This window comes from Lithobates pipiens, unplaced genomic scaffold (assembly GCF_037356315.1).
Source record: "Lithobates pipiens isolate NorthernLeopardFrog02 unplaced genomic scaffold, aLitPip1_a1.2 Scaffold_16, whole genome shotgun sequence".
Lineage (NCBI taxonomy): Eukaryota > Metazoa > Chordata > Amphibia > Anura > Ranidae > Lithobates > Lithobates pipiens.
Window position 1 is genome coordinate 214,157,997 of NW_027507748.1, and position 15,941 is coordinate 214,173,937.

At 43.4% G+C, this 15,941-nt stretch overlaps 1 protein-coding gene and 1 non-coding gene across 6 annotated transcripts in view; one reads left to right on the plus strand and one right to left on the minus strand.

Annotated features, from left to right (window-relative positions):
* Positions 1 to 1,835: 1,835 nt before the first annotated feature.
* On the minus strand, positions 1,836 to 1,970 carry LOC143986281 (U11 spliceosomal RNA). The gene has a single exon (XR_013276490.1). It is a non-coding gene; the product is annotated as a U11 spliceosomal RNA (small nuclear RNA).
* A 446-nt stretch (positions 1,971 to 2,416) lies between these two features.
* Positions 2,417 to 15,941, plus strand: part of TAF12 (TATA-box binding protein associated factor 12) — a 40,445-nt gene continuing 26,920 nt past the window's right edge. The window contains exons 1-3 of one of the 5 annotated variants that reach the window (XM_077480995.1): positions 2,453 to 2,501; positions 9,671 to 9,721; positions 15,787 to 15,868. In XM_077480995.1, the coding sequence (XP_077337121.1) occupies positions 15,800 to 15,868 (69 nt within the window). In that variant the 5' untranslated portion in view covers positions 2,453 to 2,501; positions 9,671 to 9,721; positions 15,787 to 15,799. Of the gene's footprint in view, positions 2,502 to 2,529; positions 2,688 to 9,670; positions 9,722 to 15,786; positions 15,869 to 15,941 lie in introns of those variants that run through there. The other 4 variants (XM_077480996.1, XM_077480997.1, XM_077480998.1 and 1 more) reach the window with 4 other exon arrangements.

A 15,941-nucleotide genomic window follows, 5' to 3' on the forward strand; every position in this document is an offset into this window, starting at 1 on the left:
CAGTGAGGCGGCGATTTCTGGTCGCAGTGAGGCAGCGATTTCTGGTCGCAGTGAGGCGCCAATTTTTGGGTGCAGTGAGGTGGCGATTTCTGGCCGCAGTGAGGTGGCGTTTGCTTGGCGCAGTAAGGCGGCGATTTCTGGTCGCAGTGAGGCGGCGATTTCTGGTCGCAGTGAGGTGGCGTTTGCTTGGCACAGTGAGGTGGCGATTTCTGGTCGCAGTGAGGTGGCGTTTGCTTGGCGCTGTGAGGCGGCGATTTCTGGTCGCAGGGAGGTGGCGATATCTCGTCGCAGTGAGGCACCGATTTTTGGTCGCAGTGAGGCGGCATTTTTTTGGCGCAGTGAGGTGGCGATTTCTGAGCGCAGTGAGGTGGCGTTTGCTTGGCGCAGTGAGGTGGCGATTTCTGGGCGCAGTGAGGTGGTGTTTGCTTGGCGCAGTGAGGTGGCGATTTCTGGGTGCAATGAGGTGGCGTTTGCTTGGCGCAGTGAGGTGGCGATTTCTGGGCGCAGTGAGGTGGCGTTTGCTTGGCGCAGTGAGGCGGCGATTTCATGTCGCAGTGAGGTGGCGATTTCTGGTCGCAGTGAGGTGGCGTTTGCTGGGCGCAGTGAGGTGGCGTTTGCTGGGCACAGTGAGGTGGCGATTTCTAGTCACAGTGAGGTGGCGATTTCTGGGCGCAGTGAGGCGTATTTATTGGCAGAACAATGTACTGTATATGTAGTCAGTGCTATGCACGGGGCCCCGCCCCCCTCTCCAAGCTCCGCCCCCTCTCTAAGCTCCGCTCTATCTCTCCCTTTCAGCAAGTCTCCGCCCGCTTGAGTCCATAATTTTGGTCGACCGCTGAACAAATATCCCGCGCATGCACTAATACAGCTTGAAGCCATAATTTTTCTTGACCAGTGAAGAAAATCTTGGGGTGGGCGGGGCTGCTGCTGACGTTCTAACCATCTGTTCAGCTCCGCCCGCCCACCCGCAAGTCTCCGCCCACTCAAGGCTAGAATTTTTCTCCACCGTGAAAATAAATATACAGCGCATGCGCTGTTAATGGCAGGGGATTGGCGCATGCGCGGTACAGGCCCGCTGTCAGCTGTTTCAGTGACGGAGCCGCACCGGAAGTGATGGGGTGAGCGAATTTCATAGGTCGCAGGAAATTTTACAAGACCGGTAATCGGTTACTTTTTCTCCTCGCAAAAGCCGATCACTGGCGGCTGTGAGAGGAACATCGGTCCTGATCACGGAGAGCTGCCGCCAGCTCCTCAGTGCCCACCTGTGCCACCAACAGTGCTGCCTACCAGTACCCACTAGCGCCACCTATCAGTGCCCAGAGTGCCACCTATTAGTGCCCACAATCAGTGTCTCATCACCAGTGCTGCACATCAGTGCCGCTATAACTGTGCCTATCAGTGCACATTAATGAAGGAGAAAAATTACCTGTGTGAAATATTTTTTAACAAACTATGAAACATGATTTGTTTTTTTTTCTCAAAATTTTCCATCTTTTTTTGTTTGTTTAGCTAAAACTAAAAATCCCAGCTGTGATTAAAAACCACCAAAAGAAAGCTTTATTTGTGGGAAAAAATGTCATTAGGGCACAGTGTTGTATTACGGTGCAATTGTCATTCAAAGTGCTTCATCGCTGAAAATTGGTCTGGGCAGGGGGCGTTTAAGTGCTCAGTAAGCAAGTGGTTAAAAGACGAGAAACAGGAAGTGGGCCGTATAAAGTATAAATAATTACGTTTTACAATCTAAAGCCAAAACCACAATGGTGAAACTAACAAGGAAGGAAGGAATGGTTAACTGACCGAAATGCCACTTCAAATCTATCTTTTACCATAGTAGTGAGGACGCCCGGAATAGCGATCACAGGCAGTCCGATTTACAAAAATTCTGCTTTCGAAATCTCTTGATGTCGATTCCGCACCACAAACTCCTAAAAGGAGTCCATGATGTGCTGAAAACAGCATAAGCCCTTTTTAACGATTCTCTCGCTGAGAAAACGGTGAGCATGTACGAGATCCCCTCTCAAAATATGGCGACCTTCAATTTTTATTTTATATTTTCTTTTAGGTGTGTATTATATATCTTATAATATTAACACCACTTTAAAAAATAATAATTACAGTTAAAATTAACAAATATGTAACCGAAAACAACATCTTTCCCAAGCAATTTATTGCATGCAAATCAGATGCAGACAAGCTGAGGCATCATGGGAAAGTGCCCTGCGAGGCTTATTGTGCGACAAGAAAACAAAGGCTCCGCCTGCGTTCATGACGTCACTTGTTAGTCGCGCCTCCTGCAAATGAACACTTGCTAACTTATTACAGTACTTCAATACATTCATCATAAAAGCTGCACGCAGATCCCCACGTCCGTTATCAGCACAGTTTGGCAAGTATTGATAAAGTTATTGATATTAAAAAAAAAAAACACACACAGCAGAAACTGCGCATGTGCGGGGGTGTGGCCGGGTGACGCGGTTCCGGCGGGCGAGGAAGCAGAGTAGGTGAGGAGAGTGGGAGTTGTGTTTGTCGTGATGTTTGTACGGCTGTTGGAGCTTTGTGCTGCAGTGTGTTTGTGTCTTTCATATAGGTGTAGGCTGCTGCCCTTTATCGGCACGTCCTGCCCGGCTCGGACTCCTCACCTGAGCCGTGTAGGTGAGCCGGGCTCCCACCTTGTCAGTAAACAGGCGGTATGTCCATGCCTCGTAGTCGTTATGTAGGCTGTATGCTCCTTCCTTTGTAGTTCTGTCTTTACAGAGGTGTAAGTGACTCAGCCTGTATGATGTGAGCTTTACTAACTCCAGGAAAGTCAACTCCTCTCCCATGTAGTGGAGCCCCTTTGCATTGTAGTGGTTGGATGCTTGTTTGGTGTATAGTCCCTTTCACACGGGCGATCTGATCAGGTCTGCCCATCAGTTTTTCAGGTGGATCATGCATCCTTATGGGTGTAAACAGACTTGTTTCTGTTTACAACCGCCTACTTCCGGGTAGGGTCATCACTTTTCCCTCAAGCCAAACCCACTTTAGCGGCGCACAGTAAAAAAATAAATTTTTTTTTTAGTATATACTATAGCAGTGATGGCAAATCTTGGTACCCCGGATGTTTTGGAACTACATTTCCCATAATACTCATGTAGTCTGCAGTGTAGTTGACCATTAAGGATGAGCCCAGTCGTGTTTGCAACTCCACGCGCCCGCCAGGAAGCGGACATTCTGCAGCTCTAATCACGTAGTGAGACATTTCTTGATATGTGCAGCTACGGATCAGGAAATATCTCACTGTCTGTGATCAGCGGTGCAGAGTGTCCGCTTCCTGGCGGGCACGTGGTGTTGCGAACACGCCTGGGCTCATCATTTTTGAGCATCATGGGAAATGTAGTTCCAAAACATCTGGGGTGCCAAAGTTGGCTATCATATGCGTTATAGGATACCTTTGGGCGCTCTAAAGAGAATGGTAATGCAGCTTACCTAGTGCCCGCTCACCCTCCTGTCAGGCCCTGTTCCAACCCACATTCTTGTCACGTGGACTGAAACCTGGACTACCTGGGTGAATCCCAGACAGATGGCAACCCTACTTCCGGGTCTGATCCAGTCGGTTAAAAAGGGATCAGTTTTCCCTTTTTTTTTTTTTTTGCTAGATTTTTATTGTTTTTCAGAGAAAAGTAAATGCAAAACTTATGCAAAGGCATCGGAAGAAGAGCATAACCACCTTCAGTTACAAAATCTACAAACTGTAGCACAAGTCATTAGAATGATATACGCCATTCAACAACAGTAGTAACAATACAAAACTCTGCTAATTGACAGTTAGGCTGGCCATACACCCATTTTCCTTTACATTTACCAAAACTATATAATTGGGTAGAGGTCGACCGATATGGGTTTTTCTCTGGCCGATGCCGATATTTAGAAATCATGGCGGCCGATAGCCGATATATGATGCCGATTTTTTTGGGCCGATATGTTAGGCCGATTTTATTTTATTTATTTATTTTTAATCCCCCTTGATCTAACACACCTTTCCCACTGGGGCGTTTTTTAAGGCGCTTTTGGGCTAAAAATAGCGCCTGTAAAGTGCCTGCAAAATGGCTCCCCTGCAGTCTGTGTGAAAGACAGAGTGCTTTCACACTGAGGCGATGCGCTGGCAGGATCTTAAAAAAAAAAAAGTCCTGCAAGCAGCACGTTTGGAGTGGTGTATACCGCTCCTCCACCACTCCTGCCCATTGATATGAATGGGCACCACTGCCGAAGCGCATGCAATGCGATTTGGCAGCGGTGCTTCATGGGCGCATTTAACCTCTTCCTTGGCCGCTAGCTGGGTTATATGTGCCCCACTAGCAGCCAAATAGCACCGCTAAAATGATGGTAAAGAGCCGCTAAAACTTGCGTTTTACCATCAACGTCTGCCCGCTCCAGTGTGAAAGCAGTCTTCATAAGTGATACAGAAAATTTCTTACACTTAAAGCGGAGGTCCACCCTAAAATGGACCTTCCGCTCATCGGAACCCTCCCCCCCTCCGGCGCCACAATTGGCACCTTTCAGGGGGGAGGGGGGTGCAGTTACCTGGATAATCCAGGTAACTGCACCCACTTCCGGGCTAGCTCTCTGCGGAAAGGGGCGTACATTACGCCCCTTTCCACAAGTGCCCGCCCCCTTCCACAAGTGCCCCGCTGCCTGCTGGGAAACACAGATCCCAGAGGCAGCGGGGACCGTCCTCATTGCGCAGCGCGGCTCACGCATGCGCAGTAGGGAACCGGGAAATTAAGCCGAAAGGCTCCATTTCCTGATTCCCATACCCAAGATGGCGGCGGCGGCAGCACTCGAGTGTCGATCTAGAGATCGGCTTCGGGTGCCGACATCGCGGGCGCGCTGGACAGGTAAGTGTCATTATTTTAAAAGTCAGCAGCTGCAGTATTTGTAGCTGCTGGCTTTTAAAAAAAAAAAAAAAAAAAAAAAACGCGGAGTCCCGGCGGACTCCCGCTTTAAACATTTATTAAACAAAACAAACCTCCAATCAGTTTACTTGTATGTATGATCTAGATTAAAAAAAACAAAAAACCTATATATTAAATAAAAACGGGTAGTCAAAACTTTTGGACAAAAAAAAAAAAAATGGGCTAACTTTACTGTTTTTATTTTATTTTTATTTTTTAAATGGTGTATTTTTTTCCCAAAAAAATGCATTTGAAAGACCTCTGTGCAAATGCCGTGTGACATAAAATATTGCAACAACCGCTATTTTATTCCCTAGGATCTCTGCTAAAAAAATATATATATTTTTTGGGGGGTCTAAGTGATTTTCTGGCAGAAAATACAGGATTTTTACTTGTAAGCAACAAGTGTCAGAAAAGATTTAGTCTTTAAATGGTTAAACTGAGAACTTCTACACAGAGATGACTTCATTCATTCAGAAGTGTAAACATTGTATCATTTAGTTCTTTTCTTGGCAGTCTGCCCAGAGTGGAGGAAAGTGTTGCTATGACGACTCAGACAACTCACACTGACTTCTTACAGAAGTCATTTCAAAGTCCAGCTGTAGAATCGGCTTTTTATTAACACAATCGGCCGATGCCGATTATTTAAAAAACGGCAAATATCGGCCGATATATCGGTCGACCTCTATAATTGGGCATACCTAAACACTTTCAATTTGTATGCAATCAGGCAACCCTTACATAGTTGAAGGTAAATCTAAAGAAAATTGAACAAGAAAATTTGTATAATGTATGGCCATCCTAAGGCCCTTTTTCACTCGGGAGATCCGATCAGGTCCTCCTGTTAGTTTTTCAGGCACACTTGATCGGACCCTCCAGTTTCTTCTATGTAGCGGCGGATTTTAGTGGACAAATGTCCGCTGATGAGGATGAGCTCTGGCGTGTTCGCATACCCCAGGTGCAGAGCCCACCAGGAAGTCGGCGTTGTGCTAATCACAGGCAGTGAGACATTTCCCGATCTCTGCAGCCGTGCACTGGGAGTGTCTCACTGCCTGTGATTAGTTCAGCGCAGTGCCGACTTCCTGGCGGGTTGTGCGAACACGCCAGAGCTCATCCTTATCCGCTGACACCCACCGCCATCCAATCCAATCCTGTCCACCAAAAACAGACGGATGGTGGTCCTATTCCCCATCTGTCATTTGGGAACAGATGGAAACAGGTTGTCCGTTATCATCCGATTGCCCCATAGAGGAGAGCAGGACCGTGTCCACTCTGCGGAGCAGACATGAACCTGTCTGCTAAGCGGGTATCAGCGGAGAGATCCCAGCTGAGCAAGCGGATTCCATTTCATGGGGGTGCTGTGTGAAAGGGGCCTTAGAAGGGGATGCAAAGTAATATAGAGTAAATTATAGTAAAAAGCATAAACCTACTCATAAGTGACTAAATGACACATCTAGACCATGGGCTACCAGAAATAGGACGGTCTATTGGGAAGGATACAGGAAGCTGAAGATTGAATTGAGAAATTGGTAAATGTGTGATGCTCCACATACACCTGGAGCTTATCCAGGGAGTTGGTGAACTTCGCTTTTAGATACTGTTCAGTTTAGCGAAAAGGTAGCTTGTGGGAAGACAATTCCGTTGGGCAGAAAGAGTATGCTATGAAGTGTCTCCACCTGACAATGAAACATCTCATAGATTTGCAGTTTTGGACAATGGTCTTCAATCTCTCTATACGTTCTCTTTTATTTAGGTGGATTGGATCAGAGGTAGCCGGTAGTAAACAGAGAGCGGGGTCTGTTTACCCCTAGCCTCCACTAAAGCATACCAAAACCATATAATATGAGGTCAAACCTAAACACTTTCAATGTGTATGCAATCAGGCAGGCCCTTGCACTACATAGTTGAAAGTAAATCTAAAGGAAATTGAATAAGAAAATTGTATAGTGTATGGCCAGCAAAAGGTGTACTTGCCTTACTCCTCCTTCCAGCACTGTGACTGGTCCCCCACTGCCTCCGCTTTAACCACTTTGCATCCAGGCCAATTCTGACACTTCGCTCCTACATGTAAAAATCATAATTTTTTTGCTGTAAAATTACATAGAACCCTCAAATATTATATATGTTTTTTAGCAGACACCCTAGAGAATTCAATGGCAGTCATTGCAACTTTTTATCTCGCACGGTATTTGCGCAGTAATTTTTCAAACGCATTTTTGTGAAAAAAAACAAACAAACAGTTTCATGCTTTAAAATAAAAATAGTAAAGTTAGCCCAATTTTTTTGCATATTGTGAAAGATGAAGTTACGCCGAGTAAATAGATACCGAACATGTCACGCTTCAAAATTGCACACGCTCATGAAATGGCGCCAAATTTCGGTACTTAAAAATCCCCATAGGCGACGCTTTACATTTTTATTTTTTTTTACTGGTTACGTGTTTTGAGTTACAGAGGAGGTCTAGGCCTAGAATTATTGCTCTCGCTCTACCAATTGTGGCGACACCTCACATGTGTGCTTTGAACACCGTTTTCATATGTGGGCGGGACTTATGTATGCTTTTGCGTGCGAGCTCACGGGGATAGGGGCTCTTTAAAAAAAAAAAATGTTATTGTTAATTTTACATAATTTTTATTTTTACACTTTTAAAAAAATATATAAATGTGATCACTTTTGTTCCTATTACAAGGAATGTAAACATCCCTTGTAATAGGAATATTACATGACAGGACCTCTTTACAGTGAGATGTGGGGTCAATAAGACCCCACATCTCACCAATAGGCTGGAATAAAAGCCTGAAATAAAAAAAAAAAAAAAAAAGGATCACCATCTGGTCCGCTGGAAATCTCTATGATCAACATCCGCGGCAGGCGGACCACTGACCATCACACTAATGTATCATGAGTTGTAGATCTCTAATTTTTAGCAGGGGTTCCCCAAGACCGGAGAACTATTTCAAGGGTTCCTCTGTGTTGAAAAGGTTGAGAACGGCTGAACTAATATGCAGTGCAAGGGCCCATCAGATTGGATAAAGATTAATTTAATTGTTTATGTAGGTTATTACAGTTCTCTGTTTAAAACTGAAATGAATCTTAAAGATTTTAGAGTCAGGATTTACCGTGCAAGTGTGCATGGTGACCATGTAACAGTTACTACCTCAGACACCAAAGACATGTAAAACCAACAATCTAAAGCAGTCTTTCTAAAATTTAAAGTCTAACTCCATGTGTACTTTCACTAGTTTATTTGCCCCAAGCTGGTCCAAACAATCTGCTACACTATCAGGTGCTTCCGTTGGGCGTGCTTTGTAAACTATATGTAGCCTTGGCTGCATACAGTGAGTATACAGCTCTGTATTCCGACAGTAGAATGGGAACTTACTGGCCCACTCCCAGAACAAATTTGCTCCCAGATTTACTGAGGCGGGTGGATGATGTCACAATATCCACCTCAGCCAATCAGAGCAAGTTTTGTATTCTATTACATTTGGAAGACCCTTCTCACTGCCTGAACACAGTGCTTTATACTGTATATAGCTGATGCCACATACAGTTTATACAGCGCTTCCAATGGGTGCACCAGCTTATTCAGCAAATAATTATTGTGGGCCAGTTTGGACAAAACTAGTTAAACAGTAAATGTGGAGATACGCTTTAACATGGAAGAAGCCTTAAGATAACTTTCTGCTCTCAGGGAACCCCTGATAATAATTACAATATCTTCAATTCATTGAACATAATGCAATGGTTAATGGGGATGAGTGCTCCTTACATTCGTGGTCAGTGGGAAGAACTCAACCCTTTCCTCGAAGTTGGCTAACGAGGTAATTTTATGTCAGTAGTTACATATAGGTAGGAATTGCTCAACGAACCCCTAGCAACCTCTGGAGAAACACTAGGGCACCATAAATCACTAGTTGAGGAAGGTTGATCTAAAGTTTGTGGGTAGATGCGATCTGTATTAGTAGGAGTCTGTAAACAACCAACTTGGTGTACCTTAGCCCTTGTACACACGGTCGGAGATTCCGACAACCAAATCCGTCGGATTTTGTCTGACGGATCTTGTCCGAAACTGTTGCATACACACGGTCGGACAAAGTTGTCAGAAAATCTGATCTTTCAGAATGTGATGATGTAATTTCGTTACGATGGGACTACGTTCACGCTAGTAGCCAATAGCTTTGATGTAGGAATTTGATCTGAGCATGCGTGGCACTTTGTCCGATCGGAATTCTCTACACATGATCGGAGTATGTCCGATCGGAGCATTTTGTCGGAAAATATTTCCGGCAGGTTGGAAAAGTTGTTCCGATGGATATTCCCACGGAAACAGTCCGATGCAGACCACACACAGTCGGAATATCCGACAAAACGCTCTGATCGGACATATTCTGTCGGAATCTCCGATCGTGTGTACAAGGACTAAGAGGAGAACAGCCTAAAAACAATAAAGCAGGATTTCTTTTGACAGTAATCTGAGTCTTTTTTTTATTTTTTTTTATTTTGAAATCTGTCTTGTGTGTAAAATATGCTGTTATGACTCGTAAAATCCTGTAAATATAGGCTTTAGTTTGTGTAAGGATTCACAGATGTCAGCACATGTCCATTACAGTGCATTTGTGTGTGTTGTGGTGCCCGTATTTTGCATTATTTTGCTTTTACATGTGTTCTCTAGTACACTAAAATGCTTTTTTTTTTATTTATTTATTTTTTAATCTGAGTTTTCTTGAATTTTGCAGTTGTAACAAGGATAAAATACAACAACAAATAAAGAAGGGACAAAGGAAAAGGTAAATATACATATATGTTAAAGCAGATGTAATAAGAAGGGTCAACCATGAGAATATTTTAATAAAGTTGCTTAAAAATACAGGATTTATATAGCGCCAACAGTTTACACGGTGCTTTACAATATAAAAGGGAGACAATACAGTTATAATACAATAAAATACAAGAGGATTAAGAGGGCCCTGCTCAGAAGAGCTTACAATCTAAGGCCCAGTTCAAATATGTGCGGTGCGAATTGAAGCTCCGGTTTCTCTGCAAAGAGAAAAATTAGTTGTTCAGCGTCTCACGTCAGTTTTTGATCAGTATCAGGTCAGGTTTACATCGGGATTTTATCCTCTTCACAACGGAATGCATCTGCGAATCATATGCGTTCCCATAGCAGATAATGTGCTTGCAATTCGCACCGCAATGCCCAGAAAACACACTTTTTTTTGGGCAATGCGGAGTATGAATGCAACACACATATGAACCAGCCTCATTAAAATGAATGCATTTTAAAGAGGAAGTAAAGGCAAAATAAAAAATAAAAAAATACACCCTGTAAGGCAAAGGCATAATGAGCTAGTATGCATAGCATACTAGCTCATTATGAATAACTTACCTGAGAACGAAGCGGTCCTCCGTCTTCCTCTTCGCCGCTGCCATGTATGCCGGAGCGACTTCCGGGTCTCGCGGCTCCGGTGCTGTGATTCGCCGAAGCCGCGATGACGTCACTCCCGCGCATGTGCACGGGAGCCGACACTCGCGGCATATCACCACGATCTGCGGCTTGCCCAGTGCGCCTGCGCCGCGCCGTAGACAGCGGTGGCTGTCTTCGGTTAAATATCTCCTAAACCGTATAGGTTTAGGAGATATTTCTTGGACCTACAGGTAAGCCTTAATCTAGGCTTACCTGTAGGTCAAAGTTGGTTGTAAGGGTTTACAACCACTTTAAAATGTCATGCAAATTGGATGCTGTGTGAACCGGGCCTTATAAGTATTTGGGAGGTAAGAATGAAAGAATGCAGAAAAGGAGCTTGGTGGGGGAAAAAAAAAGGATGGTGGTAGATACAGAAGAGGATAAAGTCCCTTGGATAATGGCAGAGTTCCGGAGAGCCTAAAAAATTGGTTCAAGCAGCCCAAGTTTGTATAAAAGTGTGTTGTGTGTTGTCTACTTAGGCTAGAAGATGTTTTATCCATTTAGTGTGATCCAGATCTGCAACGTATCTGCCTCCTTTTTCTTTCTTTTTTTTTTTTTACAACACTCTCTGAGGCATGGTGGTGTAAACAGACACACCGTAGAGAACTGCTTTTTCTTTTGTCCATGTATTGGGATTGTGTTGAGCATGTGGTGAGAACCAGATCAGTGTGCATAGCAAGCTTTTACAAAGTGCTTGCACAATTTCCAGCACTTTTCCAGCAGCATTGTTGAAGCTTTTTCGGGCGCATTCAGGCTGGAGATCAGTCTCATTCTCTGGTCTGAGCCGCTGTGTGTCAATCCAGCTTGGAGCTGCATACAGACAACCCAAAGAAGTGGATGCAGACACTGCGGCTGCATAGGACAGTCGTATGTAAAATTTGACTTGCAGGTAGGAGTGGGTGCACGGAATCCAAGTGTAGATTTTGTAAGACTGGAGAATGCAAAATCTGGTGCAACTCTGCATAGAAACCAATCGGCTTCCAGGTTTTCTTGTCAAAGCTTAAATGAACAGGCTAAAATTAGAAGCTGATTGGCTACCATGCATAGCTGCGCCAGATTCTGAGGGCTCCAGTTTCAGTTAGTCTTCCCCTGTGTGTTCAGATCTGTGCAGCAGCTCCTGTCCACAGATCAGATTTGGGCTACCACTGTTTCCATTCATCTGCTGTGTTTGTATCCACTTCTGTGGGTTGTCTGCACACACTTCTGAGGTGGATTCACACACAGCAACTGAAATCAGAGGACGGGTCTGATTGCCCGTCTGAATGCGCAAGCTTTAACATCCCAAAGTTTGAGCTAAATTTACCTTTATAGCCTATTAAAAGTTTTACAAATGCTTTGTAAAAGATTGCTTTACACAGCTGAAGCCTGTGTGTACAAGGCCAAAGGGCTGTGTCTGCTGATGTCCTAAAGACAAAGAGGTCTTCATCAACAACATATAGCAGAAATAGTAAAGAATCCTGATCTGACATGCAGTGCAAATATTTAATTCAGAATCCTGTATGAGGAAACCAGTTCACCTGGGAAGGGTTCTTGTGTGAACACCCCAGTTACCGTTCATTGTCACAACCATGTGGAAGTCTGCACTACACAGTAAAGGACGATGACAGCATTGCAGCTTGATGCCAATACAGGGTAATACTGCAAGGCTTAAACTGAAGAAGGCATACCGATTTTTTTTTTTTTGTTTTTTGTTTTTGCCAAGCATTTTTTTTGCAGCTTACTTTGTGGCTACGATTGTCCATAAAGTTAACTTTTACTAAAAGAAACTTGGTGGTTGCCACTGCTGACTTTGCTGATTTTACTAAAGCTAGTTGTCTGAGTGTCATGTTGTGACCCTCTTACTTATTTTTAGTCATTAACCTAGAACAGGTATGCGAGTAAAGACTTGTACGTTTTCTCTGAGGCCCCATTCACACTTGGCGATTTGGAATAGCTGCAATTCTTTCTTCGATTCCAAATCATGGTAAAATATGTAACGTATTTAAGGGGTCGTAATTCTTAATGGCACCCCAAGCAAGTTACATTTTTGAAGCGACTGTCATGTGAAGCTCGTCGCGCATAGGGAGGCTCATTGAAGTGAATAAGCTGCCCTATGCATGGCACAAAGAAACGCATGTAAGTCTCGCTTTAAAAATCAAAAGCAGCAGTGCTCGTTCCCACTATGTGAGATCTGAATGGGGCCTGACTTTCATTCTCGGCATGCTTGTTTCAGATCAGTGACTCAAAAATATTAAAGCCAGTGGGCTAGTGTTAACAGTCTGGAAGCTGTTTTATTTCAAAGCAGGTCAGCAATGGCAGCCCTCTTATATGTCTTAATGAATGTTTACTTTCAACTGTCTGGCACATTTACCTGAGTAGAATAATTTGTTGGGGAAGGTGGGGGGGGGGGTGTAATCCATGGTAAAGGATATGCAGTCACACCACATTAATGTTCCTAATGCCGCGTACACACGAGCGAATTGTCCGGCGTACTTAGTCCGGCAAACAATCCGGCAGATAGTCCGGCGGACTTTCTACCGAACGGACTTGGCCACACACTACTAACTGCCATGTACAACATATTAGACAAAAATAAATGCATAACATGATTATTTTTTTAATTCTTTATAAGTAATGTACATACCAAGTTATACACCGTGTACCAGGTAGCTAGAAATCATCATGAATTAGATACACGCATAATAGGGTTAAAATCATATTTTTATTACGAGACACATAATAAAATGTGATTAAAATTAACACAGTATATCACATCAAAGTAGCAATATTAATCACATCCATAAAGAGGCTAAATCCAATACTCAAGTGCTAGAATCTTGTCTGATAGTTTATTGATATATGTTTATGTTTTTTTACATTTTTATTAATTAATATAATCAACTATGGTTTGTCATGTCATGCTGTAATGTTTTGCTGCATACCTCTAAATATAGAATAAAAAAGGCTAAATCCAGAGCCAAGATAATATAATAGGATATTGTATCAATAACAATACAAAAACAGATAATCAATATATAGTTATGGGCTACTCCGTGGATATAGCCTCATGAACTCGACATGTTTCGCACACTAGCTTCCTCATCAGTGCTATGGCTGTAGTGACAACGATGTAAGATTACATGTAGCAAAAGCGTAAGGAACATTGTTAGCAATTTATGGTGGCCATGTGAAGCAGCCAGCCTGAATAACATTGAAAAACACTAAACGTTGCTCAGTCACAGGGCCATTCTTTATGGTCACACAATGAAGATGTTAACGCTAAACTCCAACTTTATTTTCACTAGAGCTGAATAGAATGATCAGTCCCAGCATAGATCCTACCTCTGTACCATGTTGTTCTGTTGTCTGCAGATCTTCTGATAATCTGGGTTTAGTTGTGGCTTTGTACCATGTGACAGTCTGTATAGTCTGATGTAGACTGAGTCTCCTCCATAGCTGTTTACTGCTGCATCTCTCACCTAAAACACACCCCTCTGTAGTCTTTTAGACTGTGCAACCGATGTAACTTCCTTCACAGCTCTTATGGTGGGTGGAGTTTAATACATCCTAATTGGCATTCAATCCCACCCAGTCGCAGCTACAGGAAGAGTCCAAACCTCCCAAGTCCCACCGCACAGATCATAAAATTATTCAAAATCAAATAGGAAACGCCTTCATACACAACCTGTTCTGAAAACTAGCTGTGCTGCTGCTGGGCAGGATTGAATGGATCACAATTAGTATTAAATCCTGGCCAGTTAAATATGCCGACCAGTGTGAACAGTGAGTCCCACATCTCAGATTTTGCCCTTCCTCTCTGGGAAGTGATTAATTTACATATGAAGGAAACCCCTTCATAATGACCTCTCATAGCCCTTCCTCTGTAGTATTGCAGTAAGCCATTAATCTTTGGCATGCTGCAAGACAGGAATGATACATTTACACCTGCTTTGCAGACTGAAGAGTGATCTGTGTTTGGATCACTCTTCAGAGAGCATTCGACAGACTGTGAGCATGAGTTGTATCACCTCATCACTTTTTTTAACCCTCTAAATGCTGCATTACTGCTCTGCAAACATGCACATTGTGCGCAATTGCAGTGTGGCTCCATTCACTAGAATTGGTTATTTCTGGCAGGCAGTAGTGCCCACCAAGCACAACAGGAGATATAGTTCCCACCACAGCCATGAAGCAGAGTACTGTAGTCATGGCATGTGTTCTGCCCCATCAGCTAAAAGGGGGAGCAGTTGGGGGGGCGGGAAAACCTTTTGGTTGTGCTGCAGTTTTACACCATTATTTTAAACAAGCCCCAAGACTGCAGTGATTCTCACATCATAGTGGTCCCTTGCATCTAAGGTTCCATTCACACTTTGTGTAGAAGGAGTGCGTATTTCTGCTCACAATAATTTTAGTGTGTTAGACTTGCATACACTTTACAACAACCAAAGATTTGTGTGTGACTAAATTGAGTTCTGTGTGTGTTGTGTGTGCAAACGCTATATACACATTACAAACCATGCCTTCAACAAAGACAATTTGCTGTTTCTCTGTTAAAAATTAGATCGCAGCAGAAAAACAAAAAACATGATCTTGTGATCGGTCTTACATTTGTGTGCCCCTTATAGCTAGAATAGCACATTTCTTGTCCAAGAGATGCTTTACAAGATTACACTTCCTGCTTGAAATTCAGCCAGGAGAAGTGACATCACAAACGCAGAAACCTGCTTTATACAGCTAAAGCAGGTAAGTTACACAAAGTCTGCCACTGGGGTTGTAATTCATTAACATGCACAATGCATCTTCTGTTTTTTTGGAGGAAAAGCTGGAGTTCTTCTTTAAGCTGTCATTAGGAAGAGAAAAGGAAGCCAAAAAGAAGTGTAGTTTTGCTGCCAGGTTGTTTTCTCAAAGTCCGCTTTATCCACTTTTTTTTGCCACTGCATAGACATTACCCGGGCCTGGATGCTTGATGTTTGGTGTGAAGTACAAACTGTATACATTTTTAATTGCAAGGTCTTCATTCAACATTTGCGTTTGTCCTTGATATTTTCTGCTACATTTCATGTGGTCCTGATCTGCACAAATCTTCTGTTATTTTTTTCAGCACTCGATTTTCAGTTAATGGTTCAGTTAACTGTGAGGTGCACTGCCATTTTCCTTGCCTTTCATATCTTACTTGTGGACTCATAATTAGATTACAGCATTAGCTAAAATAGTTCTGATCTGCTGTTAGGTTTCAGTAAGATTTCCAAATCAGGAACCCCCCCCCCTAGGTTTTTTAGTGTTCAGAGGTGAACCATTGGAGCACCCCCAGCAGCCCCCAACATTTTTTGTTGTATGTCTTTGTTGCAGCAACAGGCAGACATGTGTGCACTCCAGTCTGTACACAACTTATGATGTTGTTGTCCACAGAAGGCCAGTGACCATGGCGTGTGTACTGAACGGTCCCACCGCCGTGTGTGATGTGATTACAGAGCTAGATACTCAGCTGGCTGTAAGTAAGAAGCATGTGAGCATGAACTGCTGTATAGTGATTCCAAGTGTCTCTATGCTGTACAGCCTTATTA